Source organism: Ceratotherium simum, chromosome 25, assembly GCF_057802395.1.
Source record: "Ceratotherium simum simum isolate JZ-2026a chromosome 25, ASM5780239v1, whole genome shotgun sequence".
Lineage (NCBI taxonomy): Eukaryota > Metazoa > Chordata > Mammalia > Perissodactyla > Rhinocerotidae > Ceratotherium > Ceratotherium simum.
Window position 1 is genome coordinate 22,695,402 of NC_141924.1, and position 13,812 is coordinate 22,709,213.

At 36.4% G+C, this 13,812-nt stretch overlaps 1 protein-coding gene across 2 annotated transcripts in view; it reads right to left on the reverse strand.

Moving 5' to 3' along the window:
* GAS2L3 (growth arrest specific 2 like 3) overlaps positions 1-13,812 on the reverse strand; it is a 30,360-nt gene that overhangs the window by 15,078 nt on the left and 1,470 nt on the right. The window contains exons 2-3 of one of the 2 annotated variants that reach the window (XM_087449052.1): positions 12,166-12,268; positions 4,688-4,735 (exon numbers count right to left, since the gene is read on the reverse strand). In XM_087449052.1, coding sequence (XP_087305178.1) covers positions 4,688-4,711 — 24 coding nt within the window. In that variant the 5' untranslated portion in view covers positions 4,712-4,735; positions 12,166-12,268. The remainder of the gene's footprint in view (positions 1-4,687; positions 4,736-12,165; positions 12,269-13,812) is intronic. The other variant, XM_087449051.1, reaches the window with a different exon arrangement.

A 13,812-nucleotide genomic window follows, 5' to 3' on the forward strand; every position in this document is an offset into this window, starting at 1 on the left:
CGTAAAATCATAGTAACAGTGTTATCTAAAAAAAATTCTAAATACTCTGGTCTGTCACCTGATTTTGCAAAGCCCACAAACTAAGAATGGTTTTTACATTTTAAAATGGTTGTTATAGAGGCCAGCCCCGTGGCGTAGCAGTTAAGTGTGCGCGCTCTGCTGCTGGCGGTCTGGGTTCGGATCCCGAGCATGCACCGACGCACCACTTGTCAGGTCATGCTGTGGCGGCCTCCCATATAAAGTGGAGGAAGATAGGCACAGATGTTAGCCCAGGGCCAGTTTTCCTCAGCAAAAAGAGGAGGATTGGTATGGATGTTAGCTCAGGGCCAATATTCCTCACAAAAATAAAATAAAATAAAATAAAATGGTTGTTATGGTACCTACATAATAGCCTCAATTTTGCCTGTTGACTCACAAAGCCAAAAATATTTACTACCTGGCCAATCCTTGGTTTAAAATAAAAATTGAAAATAAAAATCAGACCCTAAGTAGGATAAGGAGGGTGTCCCCTGGGGACAATGGTGGAATGTCCCAGCACAGGGTGTCAGAGCCCAAGTGAGCTGAGTAGGGCATCAAGTCGGGGGGGGGGGCGGGGGGCAGCAACAATGGGGATTTATGAAATGGGAGCCAGGTTTCTCACTGCCAAAGAAGAGAGGTACAACTACGAAACAGGAGAAAACTAGAATGAATTCTATGGTGTTGGACTGGAATATCTTTTACCAGAAAGCAAAGAAGTGCTCAAAGAATGATGGGGACGTGCCAAAAGGACACAGAAGTCAGCCTGAAGGGACTTCTACTGGCTAAATCAAGAGCAATTTGAGCAGCAAAATAATGATATACATGGATTATAACACACTGAATAAAACAGACAACTATGAGTCCATATAGACATAAATAAACGAATAAACTGCATTTTTGATAAGGAATGAGATTTTTATGTATAGTTTCAAAGTACTTCCCCACAAAATACTTATTACAAAGAGAAAAAAGAGTAATTTTATAGTACAGAAACCTGACAGACAGCAACTTAACCAGGTGAGGAAGGTGAACACCATTGATAATGGGACAAATCAAAATCACATGCCACCTGATAGGATGCAATGAGAAAACACAGCATCCCTCTGTGATATTCCTGCCAAGATGCATAACCTGAATCTAATCATGAGAAAACAACAGGCAAATCCAAACTGAGGGACATTCTACAAAATAATTGGTCTGTAATATTCAAAAGTATCAAGATCAATACACTGAAGTATTTGGAAGTAATGGGGCATTAGATTGGCAACTTACTCTCAAATGGTTCAGCAAGCAAATATCTCTGTTCCACACTTAACAACTACTTTGCAGGTCTGTGATTGCTTTAAAATAAAATTTTAAAAATTTGGGGGAAAAAAGAGGTATAAGTATAGGTAATGCCAAGTGAATCCAGTTCTTTCTTGATTTTTAAAAATAGATAATTTCCCCCTAAAATATATTAAACTTATCGAGGCTTAACTGAGGCAAGTCTTACTACACCAAAAAAAGCCATAACACCAGCGTTAATCCAGACAAACTGGAGGAAAAAAAAAAGAGCTGCTTCAAATTGCCTATGATGAGAAACAAACATGTTTTTTAAAAAAAAATATCCCAAAGGCAAAGAAAGAAAATGAATATATACCACAAGGGGCAAGCAGGAGTAGCAAAACTCAATGACGATACTCAGAGGCAAAGAAAAATCTAAGTTATTTGAGTGACATTATTTCAGGAACTGAGGGTAGAGATTGGGGAATCAACTCCTAAATATACGAGGATCCTATAAAGTTTTAGGAAAAAGACAAGATGTTATTTATTTCTCTGAATTCTCTTCAAATTATTTCAAAGGGAGTATAGCAAAGATTTACTATCTAAATCTTCCTTTCATAAGCATTACTTATTTCTTTTTTTTTTTTTTTGGTGAGGAAGATCAGCTCTGAGCTAACATCCATGCTAATCCTCCTCTTTTTGCTGAGGAAGACCGGCTCTGAGCTAACATCTATTGCCAATCCTCCTCTTTTTTTTCTTCCCCAAAGCCCCAGTAGATAGTTGTATGTCATAGTTGCACATCCTTCTAGTTGCTGTATGTGGGACGCGGCCTCAGCACGGCCGGAGGAGCGGTGCAACGGTGCGCACCCGGGACCGAACCCGGGCCGCCAGCAGCGGAGCACGCACACTCAACCGCTAAGCCACGGGGCCGGCCCCAGCATTACTTATTTCTGTTTGTAATTCTAGGACTTAGTATGAGATCTAGCACATGGTATTCTGTCAAAAATATTTGTTGAATAATTGAGAAAGAGATATTAGCAAATGACTCTTTGTATCATCAAAATCAAGATGCATCTTACAATTAATGGTATTTTACAGTCAATAAAATGTTATTTGTCCTTTAACCACTGGGCTGAGATGAAAAAAGGCAGAGCAGATGCAAATGTTTGTCAAGGAAAGATATGCATTAGTTACGAGGGTGGTTTTGAAAAAATCGTGTGTGAAAATGGAGAAGCTAACATTAACAAAAGTCATTCTAATTTCTTGCCACATTAGAAGAGTACTTGGATTTTCCCGTTATTGCAAGCAGAAGACTATAATAACCTGGGCTAGTCGGTGGCATATTAATGTTGTTAAAAGTTAGATGTTAATAACAAAAACTGCATGTATAAGGGCTGTTCTCAAACATGCTGAAAGCTGTCATATTGTAAAGACTCTTAATATATAGGCAGTCTATAGATGAACTTGAGTAGGCACATAAACTTAACTTATATTCAGGCAAATTTTACGCCTATGTACGAATGGGCTTTTTCTCAGAGAGTTCATAGCTTTTGGCAGATTCTCAAAGGGCACTATGACCCAAAAGAGATTAGGAACTATTGTTCAGTGATTTTTAGACTGTATGTTTATTTACTATTAAAGGACATTAAAAAAAGGGCAAGGAAGATCTTAATGTATTAAATTAATAAGAAACCAATTGATAAAAGCTATCTACTGGATGTCTCCTCTCTGCAAGGCACTTGTTAATAACTAAGTAACTGTCTAACACAGCAGAGAAAGGGGTTCAAATCCTAGAAAGTTCCCACATTCATTAGGGAGAGAAGCAAAAACTTCCATGAAAGATGTCAAGCATGCTCTTGGAGAAGAATCAATAAAGATGGATCTGTGGAATCTAGACCAGGGAAGGTTTCATGGAACTATAAGACAAAACTATGAAAAAAATCACCAAGTTAAGAAAATATTAATGGCCATTAGGGTAGAAACGAGAAAAGCATGGTCATTGCAGCAATGATAAAAAGCACTCCATAAGGAATCAAGAAAATATTATCAACATGAAACTGATGACATTTCTGACTTGGATAAAAAGAGGACGAATAGAAGTAATCAGATAAAACATGGTTTTCAGTAATACCATTTTTGGAGTTCTGAGCACACTCAATGTAGACTTAAGAAGACCCAAAGGGGAAGAATAAGATCTTTTGGGAGACTGCCATGGACTCCCGAGTCTTAAAAGGAAAACAGTATAATAGAACTCTTTATCAGTAGAGTAGAAGGATACAGCTGCATAGCATAGTAGGGAGTACAAGCTGGACCACAGTCAGAGTTGTTCTTAACCATTTGATAAATTATCTTCTCTAGGCTATCACCCACTGTTATCTTGATAAGCCTTTCTTCTTAATTAAAAAGAAAGAAAGAAAAAAAGACTTTCATGGCACAGGTATCATCTCCAGTTTTACATTTGAATAATTTTGTTGTACCAGTGATACAACCAAACTTCTGAAGTGCCTGCCATGCAACATACATTCTAATAGGCACTTTGCTCATGTTATCTCTGATTCCTCACAACTACCCTGAAAAATAAGCGTTATTATCATCACCTTAGAAATAAGGAAGCAGAGACTCAGAGAGGTAAAATAACTTGCCAGAATCTCACAATCAGAGTGGCAGAACAAGAATCAGAAATAAAATCTGATTTTCTCTCAAGTTCTCACTTTTCAAGGCAAATTTTAATGGCTGCTTGCATCTTTCTAGGGAGACCTTCAATGTGATTTTTATCTTTAAATTAAAATTCAATCATGTTCTATTTACATCAAAGAAAGAAAACTTAAAAAGAGAGAGGAAGAATATAGCAAATACCAACTCTGGAAATCATTCAAAGGTAAGATTGTCCTGGTTTGTCTCATTATCTCCATCTTGCCTCCCCTCACGAAAAAAAACTAACAAAAAAACCAGTCTTTAAATTTTAAGTTGTAATGCCTGGTTATTTGCAGGTATTACAGGGCACATGAACAATTATCTAAAATAAAAAATTATATTCGTTTTCATTGAAAGCTCTTTTAACTACAAATGCATAGTAAATTTTAATGAGAGAAAAACTACAAGATATTGCAATTCTTTTCCCAGAGTAATAGAAATAAAACAGACCCATCAATCCTAAGGTATTTTTGATTTTTACAAATATTGAGTATAAATGAAAGCTTAAAATTAAAATCTTTTCAGAACTAGAAAGTTAAAATATAGTATTCCTGTTATTAAAATCTGATGCTTAAAAAAACTAGTACAATAAAAACATTTTGTGATAATTTTAGTATTTCAAATTTTTATAATTTTAGTATTTTAAATTATTATAATTTTAGTATAAAAATCTCATAATTTAATTACATATTTTTCCAAGAAAAACACTTACTTGAATTGCAGGCTGCATGGTCATCTATATTGAAACGAAATTGCTTTTCTGAAAATAGAACAAAACATTAACATGCAGACAATGGTAGCTTTCTAAGTCCCCCAAACCCTCAAAGAAATCTGCTTCACTCTCCTATTTGACTGAAAACCTAAAACTTTTTCTGCTAGTTGGACTAGTTTGACTACAGGGGAATTCAATAATCACTCCCTAGGGTCTTACTTCATAAAAGTAAAAGTACTCCTCATTTGAAAGAGGAAAACATATTTTCCTCTTTCAACATATTTTAATATGCAGTTTCTGGCACTAATATCAAAGTAATTCTTGAAGCATCTGGCTAGTAAAATAAAATTAACAATAAAACTTAGCTCATATAAAAGTCTCCCAGAATTTTCCCCTGTAAATATAATGCAAATACAAATACCACAACAACTGATTCTGAAAGTCAAGTATCTCTCATCTAATCTTTACAAAGAGATCATATAAATTCATCTGAACTCCATAAATTCACAAGCTTAACCATAAGCTTCTTCTGCCAGATGACAAGGTAATAAAGATAAACATCAATTTTAACTATGAAACAGTACTCAATGCTTTTCTATAATAATTTTTCATAAGTTATTTTCTCCATAAGATGTTAAAGACAAAAAAACAAAAAGAAAAGCAATTTTAACTCCAAAGTACTATTCTTGACATCTACAAGAAAAAAATACAACTTTAATTAAGTTAGGTTAATACAATTCCTTAACATATTTTCAGAGGAAAAAAGAGTGAAGAGTTTAAAAACATTCAGAATAATATAGACTATATAAAACCTAGGATTTTTGATTGCTTATAGCAGCATAATATACGAGTCTATTTTTTATTGTAAACTACCATTAAAACATTCTAAGAAAAAATATAAAACAGTTTATAAAGCTATAATGCTATCGATTTCCAAGGAAAAGTTATTTCCTGCTCTAAGTTATCCCAAACATACCTCACGCACAGTGCCAACTACACACACCACTCTCCTTTCAGGAACATTTCTTCTGGTACCAAAGTCGAACTTGAGCTAAACCTAACCGAAAAGGGTCTAATATCACACCATATTTTCTTTGCGGGAAGGCAAAAGACAGCAGAATGTCCTTTTTGATGTCATTTTTCCTTCTCTCTACCACAGCAAAAGGCCAAAGTACAATCGAGCATTACTAACGAGCTTGTTATGCTTCCCACGAGCTAATTCAGTGGGGAATACATTTTCCTTTAGCATAAATAATCCTTTGTCCCCAACAAAGATCCACAGTCAGAAGCTTCCGAGACCATTTTTAAAAAATGCAGCAAAGAAGCTGCTCCCATTAAAATAAGGAGTCCCACATAATCAGACAAGAGCTTCAACAGTTGGAACTGCCAACCCAAAACAAAAGGAGGCCGAAATTATAAGGCGTGTGCAAATCAAGAACAGTGACACTTTCACAAAGAAGCTATCACAAGAATGTTTAGCAGTTGCACTTTTTATGGAAGATTCAACAAAATTCGTTTTATGAAAGAAAAGAAGAATTTGTGCACAACCTTCGGTCATTGAACTTTAGCAGAAGAGTCTTTTATATATTTTTTTTTTCACATCATTCTTCTTGTATAATGGAAAGCACTACTTGTAAGATGACAAAAATATAACCACATGAATTACCTTTAAAAAGAAATTATTTAATAAATGGTACTCAGATAAGTTAAAATGTATCTTCATATATGAAAAACTATCATGTACACAAATACATGTTTTTATTGGAAAAATTTTATAAGCTGATGAGATTGTATCAGTGAATCATTAATTAATTCCTGGGTACTCATTATGTCCCAGATACTAAGAGCCAGTTATTGATATTTTCTAGTAATTTGCTATTCTCTTTCTAAACCATTTTTGTGTCTCAGGCATTTAATCTGGAGTAGCTTCTTTTCTACAGTTAGCCCCATTCCCAATCTGCATCACAATCACAATTCTTGCTTCTCACTCATTTTATTACCTACTTTTGTCTTTTCTTTCTTTCCCTAAAAGTCTGTCTCCATTTTTTTCACATAAACCAATTGTACTGAATCAGGAACTCTTCATCTTTGAAGCTGCATCTTAATTCACAAGTTATTGGCTTTATTTTGTTTTCGTTTTTGTCTTTCTGTCTTTTTGGAGAAGACTACTTCAATTCTTTGCCAACTTGAGAAAATCTTTTCCCTTAGATTTGGGGGGGAAAAAAGGCTTTTCATGTGACCAAGGCCAAACGATACTCTAACCCTTATGGGAATCTTTCACAAGACAAGGAGCTTATGCAGAGATCATGGTGAAGAACACTACACTAAATCTGGGAAAAAGTTAGAAACACAAAATGTGCTCATTCACCTGAAACTTGAACAGAATTCGGGCCTAATGCACTTTCCGTCATGAGGTCCTCAAGATGATTTATGGTAAGGCTATTCACGACAATTTGACTTCAGATTATAACGGAAAAAAAGTCAACCTGTTGAACTGATCCTTTCTCCCACAGTTGTAGGCTCTGAGGCTGAGTACACTTTTATTCCTCACCCACATCATAAGCTATGGTGGGGAGGGCACAAGGCGGCATGGCTCCGTCCTGGTACAAATCGGGGGCCGATTTGGAAAAGAATGGCAAAAAAGCAAAAAAATAGGGTAGCTTCTTCAGAAAAATAATAACATTAACCACCACTGCACCACAAGCACATTCAGCACTCAGCTACTAGATTATTGCCAAGATACATAAACTGCAGGTATATGATAAATGCCGAAGTTAGGGCAGCGGTTACTGCTGAGGAGAGAGAGAAAGATAAGATTGGGAGGAATGCACAGGGGCTTTTCAACTGTACTGGGATGACTTGATTTCAAGATAAGCGGTGAGAACACAGGTGTTATTATACTACTCTGCATGCCTTTCCATATGTCAAAAAACATTCCATCATTTTTTAATGCTTCATTTAGAAAAACAGTTGAAGATATCCTCTCTAATCTGTTCAGAAAAACTTTCTCAGTTTTAAATTTTTGAGTTAAATATTTCCTAATTACTGAATAGAGAAAATAGAAATGCTATACCCATACCAAACGCATTTCATATTTTTTATGTGTACTAAAATAACTCACCATAAAGACACCACTGTGGTAGCAGAAAGTTGCAGACACAACTGGTTTGAATTCCAGCTCCAGTGTATATTAGCTATTTGACCTTGGGATGGTTAACTTCTCTGAGTCTCTGTGTTCTCATTTGTAAAATGGGAAACCACTACCTCCCTTATACGGTTGTTGTAAAGAGTAAATGAGATGATACAAATAAAGCACCTGACACATAGCCAGCGCTTAATAAATGACTTATGATTAATACTATGATGAGACATAATTATGGTTCATTTAATCTAATTTATCAAATTAAAAAGAGATAAGAAAATAAGGTTAATAATACTCAGAAATCATTAAATGTAATTTGGAAATCTTCTACTAACATAAAAATAAATATGCTTATAAGTGAAAGTCAAAGCTTTAAAATACCTACATCATAATTGGTAGGATACTTGGATACAAATTTGTGACTTAGAATTCTCTTGTTAGAATACAAGTCTTTAGGAATTTAGCTAACATAGGCTCTTTGCTCCATTTAGTCTGTCTCCTCACTGCCCTCCCTATCAGTTTTGCTCATTTCTGTGGCTATATCACTGTTCAGGCTCTATGTTTTTTCACATGGTGTACACTCATTCATTTATTCACAAGTATTTACTCACACCTTTTATTTATTTATTTATTTTTTTAATGAGGAAGATCAGCCCTGAGCTAACATGCATGCTAATCCTCCTCTTTTTACTGAGGAAGACTGGCTCTAACATCTATTGCCAATCCTCCTCCTTTTTTTTCCCCCCCAAAGCCCCAGTAGATAGTTGTATGTCATAGTTGCACTCCCTTCTAGTTGCTGTATGTGGGACGCGGCCTCAGCATGGCCGGAGAAGCGGTGTGTCAGTGCGCGCCCGGGATCCGAACCCGGGCCGCCAGTAGCAGAGCCCACACACTTAACCGCTAAGCCACGGGGCCGGCCCTCACACCCTTTATTGAACTAGGCACCACAGGCAAGAGACACAGTGATGAACACAATAGACCTGTGACTGCCCTTATGGAGCACACACCTTCATTTGTGTATGTAGCAAATAGGTGATGAATACACAATGTTAAGTCATGACAATTGCTTTGAAGGAAAGAAAAGAGAGAGAAACAGCAGGGGCCTACTTTAGACTTAGACTGGGTGATTAGAAATCGTTTTGTTGAAGGAAAAACATGAATTTGAAGAATGGGAGGAATTAGCCAGGGAGAGAGAGAGAGGAGGAAGAGTTTTTTGCACAGAGAATGATTTTTGCAAAGACTCTAAACAGAGAAAGAATCTGGTGCATTCCAAGAACTGAAGGAAGCCAGCAGGGCTGAAGCATGGAGAATGTGTGGCTTGGGATAGGGTTGAAAAGTCAGACAGTAGCCCCATCACACAGGGCCATGTTGAGGAAATTAGATTTTATTCTAAGCACAGTGGGAAGAGTTTTAACCAAGGGAGAGATATAATCTACTTCATAGTTTTAAAAGAGCTCTCTGAGGGGGAGAGAGAAATATGGGAGTGAAATAGTGACGGGTTTAACAGAGAAAGGTGGGAGGAAACAAAAGAAGGGGTGGATAGAGATGTGGGAAAGAGAACTAGAAACAACGAGAGACGGAGAAACAGAGAGGGGCAGAAACTGAGAGCGAAGGAAATAGAGCACACAGGAAATGAGACGGAGAGTAGCCTGGAAGGGGAAGAGTTAGGAATCCACTGCAGGAGTTCAGTGACAAATGATGGTGACTGAGCAAGAAAGCTGACAATGTTTCCACTGGAGAAAACTGGATGGATTCTATATCTTTTTGGAGCTAGAATCAAGACTTGATAATGGCTAGAGATGGAAGGGTGAAAGAGAGGGATGTAAGGGCAGAGTGAAGTGTCAAGAATGACTCCTAGCTTTCTGGCTTGAGCATCTGAGCAAACAGATAGTGGTTGCATTTACTGAGATGAGGATGACGGGAATCTGAACAGACTGAAGCAGGGAACACAGCACAGACAGGTCAAAAGTGCTGTGTTTTGGTCATGTTTAATTTAAGAAGCCTTTAAAAACATTCAAGTGGAAATATCAGGTTGGCAGTTGGAAATATTAATCTACAGCTAAGAAGAGAGTTCAGGAGGAGACAGAAATTGTCAGCAAATACTTGGGAGGTAAAGCCACTGGAAAGAATGAGATCATCTGAGAAAGAAATGGAGAAAACAGTGATAAGCGTCTAAGAACAAGTCCTGTGAGAATCCAATATTTAGACATGAGAGGAGTCAGCAAAGCAGCTAGAGAAGTAATAGTTGGAGAGATTCCTCACCATCTCAACTATTCCAGGGTGATAAATCTTTTGATTTACCTCCTCCCAGTAGCCCTTCCTGACTGGCCTGAATTAATTCTGATTATATCTTAAGCTTTTGAATTCACATAGCATTTCTCTCAATCGCTTGCCTTTACAGTGCTTTACACTATTTTGAGTTATTTCTGTAGTACACTGTTTGGCCAAGTATATTATAACTTCCTGGACTGCTGTTGGAAATAGTGTTGACAGAAGTCTCAAGCCTAAAGTTTAGGAAACACTTTTGGTGCGAGAAATGTGAAAATCCCTAGGAAAAACTGGGTTTTCTCCCTTCTCCATAGTGTTTCTGCTGCAGAAGAAATGTGACAGCAAAGCTAAGAAGCAGACGCATAATAGACAAGCGTCTGACACGAGACCTTTTTTGGTATTATTTACTATTATTTTTATTTATTATATGACCTGAATTGATAAATGGTTTTGCCTCTCACCCAACACGTCCAAGATGAAATACTTAGAGTGGTTACTAGTCAAGGCACCAGCAGGGCAAGTGAGCTGCCTGATATACCAGAAGACTCACTATGAAAAAAATAACTAAGACTGGTGTGTAGGCAGAGGGTCCAAATGAACAGGATAGAATAGCTGTCCCAAGGGGCAAGGATTCTGGGGGCAATGTGCAACTCAGGAATTCAGATGACTGCCCCAGTGGACAAGCACATTTTTACTACATCTTAAATAAACTTCATTTGTGGTAGACAAAATAATGGTCCCCAAAGACGTCTACATCCCAGTCTCCAGAACCTGTGAATATACTACCTTTATGGGTAAAGTGGATCTTGCTAATTGAATAAATTAAGGACCCTGAAATGGGAGATTATCCTGGTGGGCCCAATGTAATCACAAGAGTCCTTATAAGGGGGATGCAGAAAGGTCAGAGTCAGAGGAGAAGGAAATGTCATGACGGATCCCCTCCAGCCTCATCTCTTGACCCTTACGCTCCAGCCATATTGAACTTCTTTTAGACCCTTCGAGCACCATGCTCTCTCATCTCCGGGTCTTTGCACAAGCTGATTCATCTACATGCAAGTCTTCTTCCTCCTCTCTCCCAGACTCACTCCTACCTATCCTTCAGGTTCAATTCCTCTAAAACGCCTCTCTGAACTTCCTCCCCAATTTAGGTTATATATATGCTCCTATTTTACTGTACTCTATACTTTGTAAAATAAGATCCTTAAGGGGGTAACATTCTCCATTTCTTCTACTTCTATGTAGAAATCAGGGCTAAAATTAGTATCAGAATTACTCCTAAATTCAATAAATATTATATTTATTACTAAAGGGAACATGAAACAATAATGAAATAAGTCTGTGGTATATTCATTTAAGGAAAAAGCAGCTTCCAAAGCAGATGAAGACTTTTAAGAGAAAGAAATAAGACCCTTACAGTTTAATAAAACATCACATGTTATTTGCAAAATATAGAGACTGTTCATTTGTTGGGAGTCTTCGCTTTTTAATTTGAAATTTTCTTCTTGCAATGTTTGGCAGAGATTCAACCTGAATAACTTCATTTTATATTAGATAGAATTATTAGTTTGTCATAAAATATTGTGAGATACGAAAAATTTTTAAAACAACTTAAGATCAGTTTCCTTTATATATGATAGACTAAAAGACTCTATGGAAAACATACACATACACAAACACTAACATAAAGAAATGTAGAAACAACCTTGTGTCTATTACCAGGAAACTGCTCAAATAATTTATGGGACATTCACACAGTGGATTCATTCAGCCACTTGAAAGAATAAGATAGGTGCCGGACTGGTGGCATGGTGGTTAAATTCACATGCTCCACGTCAGCAGCCCAGGGTTTGCGGGTTTGGATTCCAGACACGGACCTACACCACTAACTAAGCCAAGCTGTGGCAGCACCCCACATACAAAATAAAGGAAGATTGGCACAGATGTTAGCCCAGCGATAATCTTCCTCAAGCAGAAAGAAGATGGGCAATGGATGTTAGCTCAAGACCAATCTTCATCACCAAAAAAAAAAAAAAGAAAGAAAGAAAGAATAAGATAGAGTTATACCTACCGATATGAAAAGATGTCTATTATGTTATGCAACCAACAGCAATTTGCAGGACAGAATATATAATTATGTTACTGGGATCACAATGTTTTCTAAATTGTATGTGCTAAAAAAAAAAAAAAAAAAAAACTTTTGAACATAGTTACACAATTTTTTCAACAGCCAATTTTATTTTTGGAATCAAAAATATTAACAAGTCATCCATCAAGGTAAAACAGAAGTCATTATGTTTTAAACTATATATAAAGTGAGCCCTTCACCATAGCTAACATTATACTTTCTTACAGACAAGTTTTATGTTGTGTGATAGTAGGCAGAAGTCTCTATCAGTCAGCAAATCAGCAATATCCAGCATATGACTAATGGTCATAATGCTGTAAATTCCCATGACACTTTCAGCAACAGTGATGAAATTACAGTTAGTGTATCAGCTACATTTTATTACACTCTAGTTCTTTGGAAATTAGTAATTCATTTATGAAATACATGGTAACTTTCTGTTAAAACAACCTACTCTGTACAATGTAATAACTTGAGAATACTTTTTGAGTTTTTAGAAGAAGAAACACTAAAGAAATACAATTATAATTATTGCCTGTATCTTGTAAATGTTACTTCTAAGGTATTTTTCTATGGCAGTTCCATTTCAACTAAAAATAGGGAAATTCAAAGTGAGACAACTAACTGACAGACTCAAGTTTCCTATTCTCTCAAATTCTATGTATACCACATGGTTCATTAGGTACGTAAATGTATATCTGATATCAAAGTATAGAGAGAAACAAGTAATACAAAGAAAGTAAAACACACACAGACATACATCCACAGACATGTTACTGTAAGGAAGTAAAATGTAACAATACATATTAACTTTAATCCCTTATTTTCCACATCTACAGTTGGCTTAAAAAAATTTACCAAAATACTGAATTTTCTTATCTCCAAATTTAAATTAAGATTTACTCTCTATTAAAAAAATAGAGAGTGCTGCTTGGTAAAAATATAGTGAATTAGCAAAAACTAAATGGGAAAATATAAATTAGGAAACATTACTTCTGAACTGACCAATTCTCCAAACATCACTGGACTCACTCAGTTTTTTAGTAATACCATGTATATTGTTGACATTATTCTCTTATCACACACTTTGACTTACCATCACAAGTTATTTCTCATTATTTTTTAATTAATGAAGTATTCAAAACAAACCCCTATCCATGGCAGAAATGAACCTGGGCCATACAAACTCTGAGCAGAGAAGTTGCTTGATGCTGGGAATATAAATGCAAGGGTAGTGTGATACAAAAAAGAGGCTGGATGACGGAGTGAGACAGTCAACTGAATTCCGTGTGGACCTCAGCAGGTTATTTCCTTTCTCTGAGCTTCAGTTTCCTCATCTATAACATGGAGATAACACCAACTACATTTCAGGATTACTAAGAGGTTTAACAATAATTAAGTAAAGCACCTAGAACATGGTACCTGGCACATTCTAGGTAATAATGTGTTTGATAAATAGTAATAAGTGTTTACTATGTGCCAGATACTATTTTAAGTGCTTTGTGTGCATTAACTTAATTTATGATAACTATCGCTACCTCTGGCACGGCCTCACCTTCTGCTCCTCTCCGCCCTTTGGGGATAGCTTGA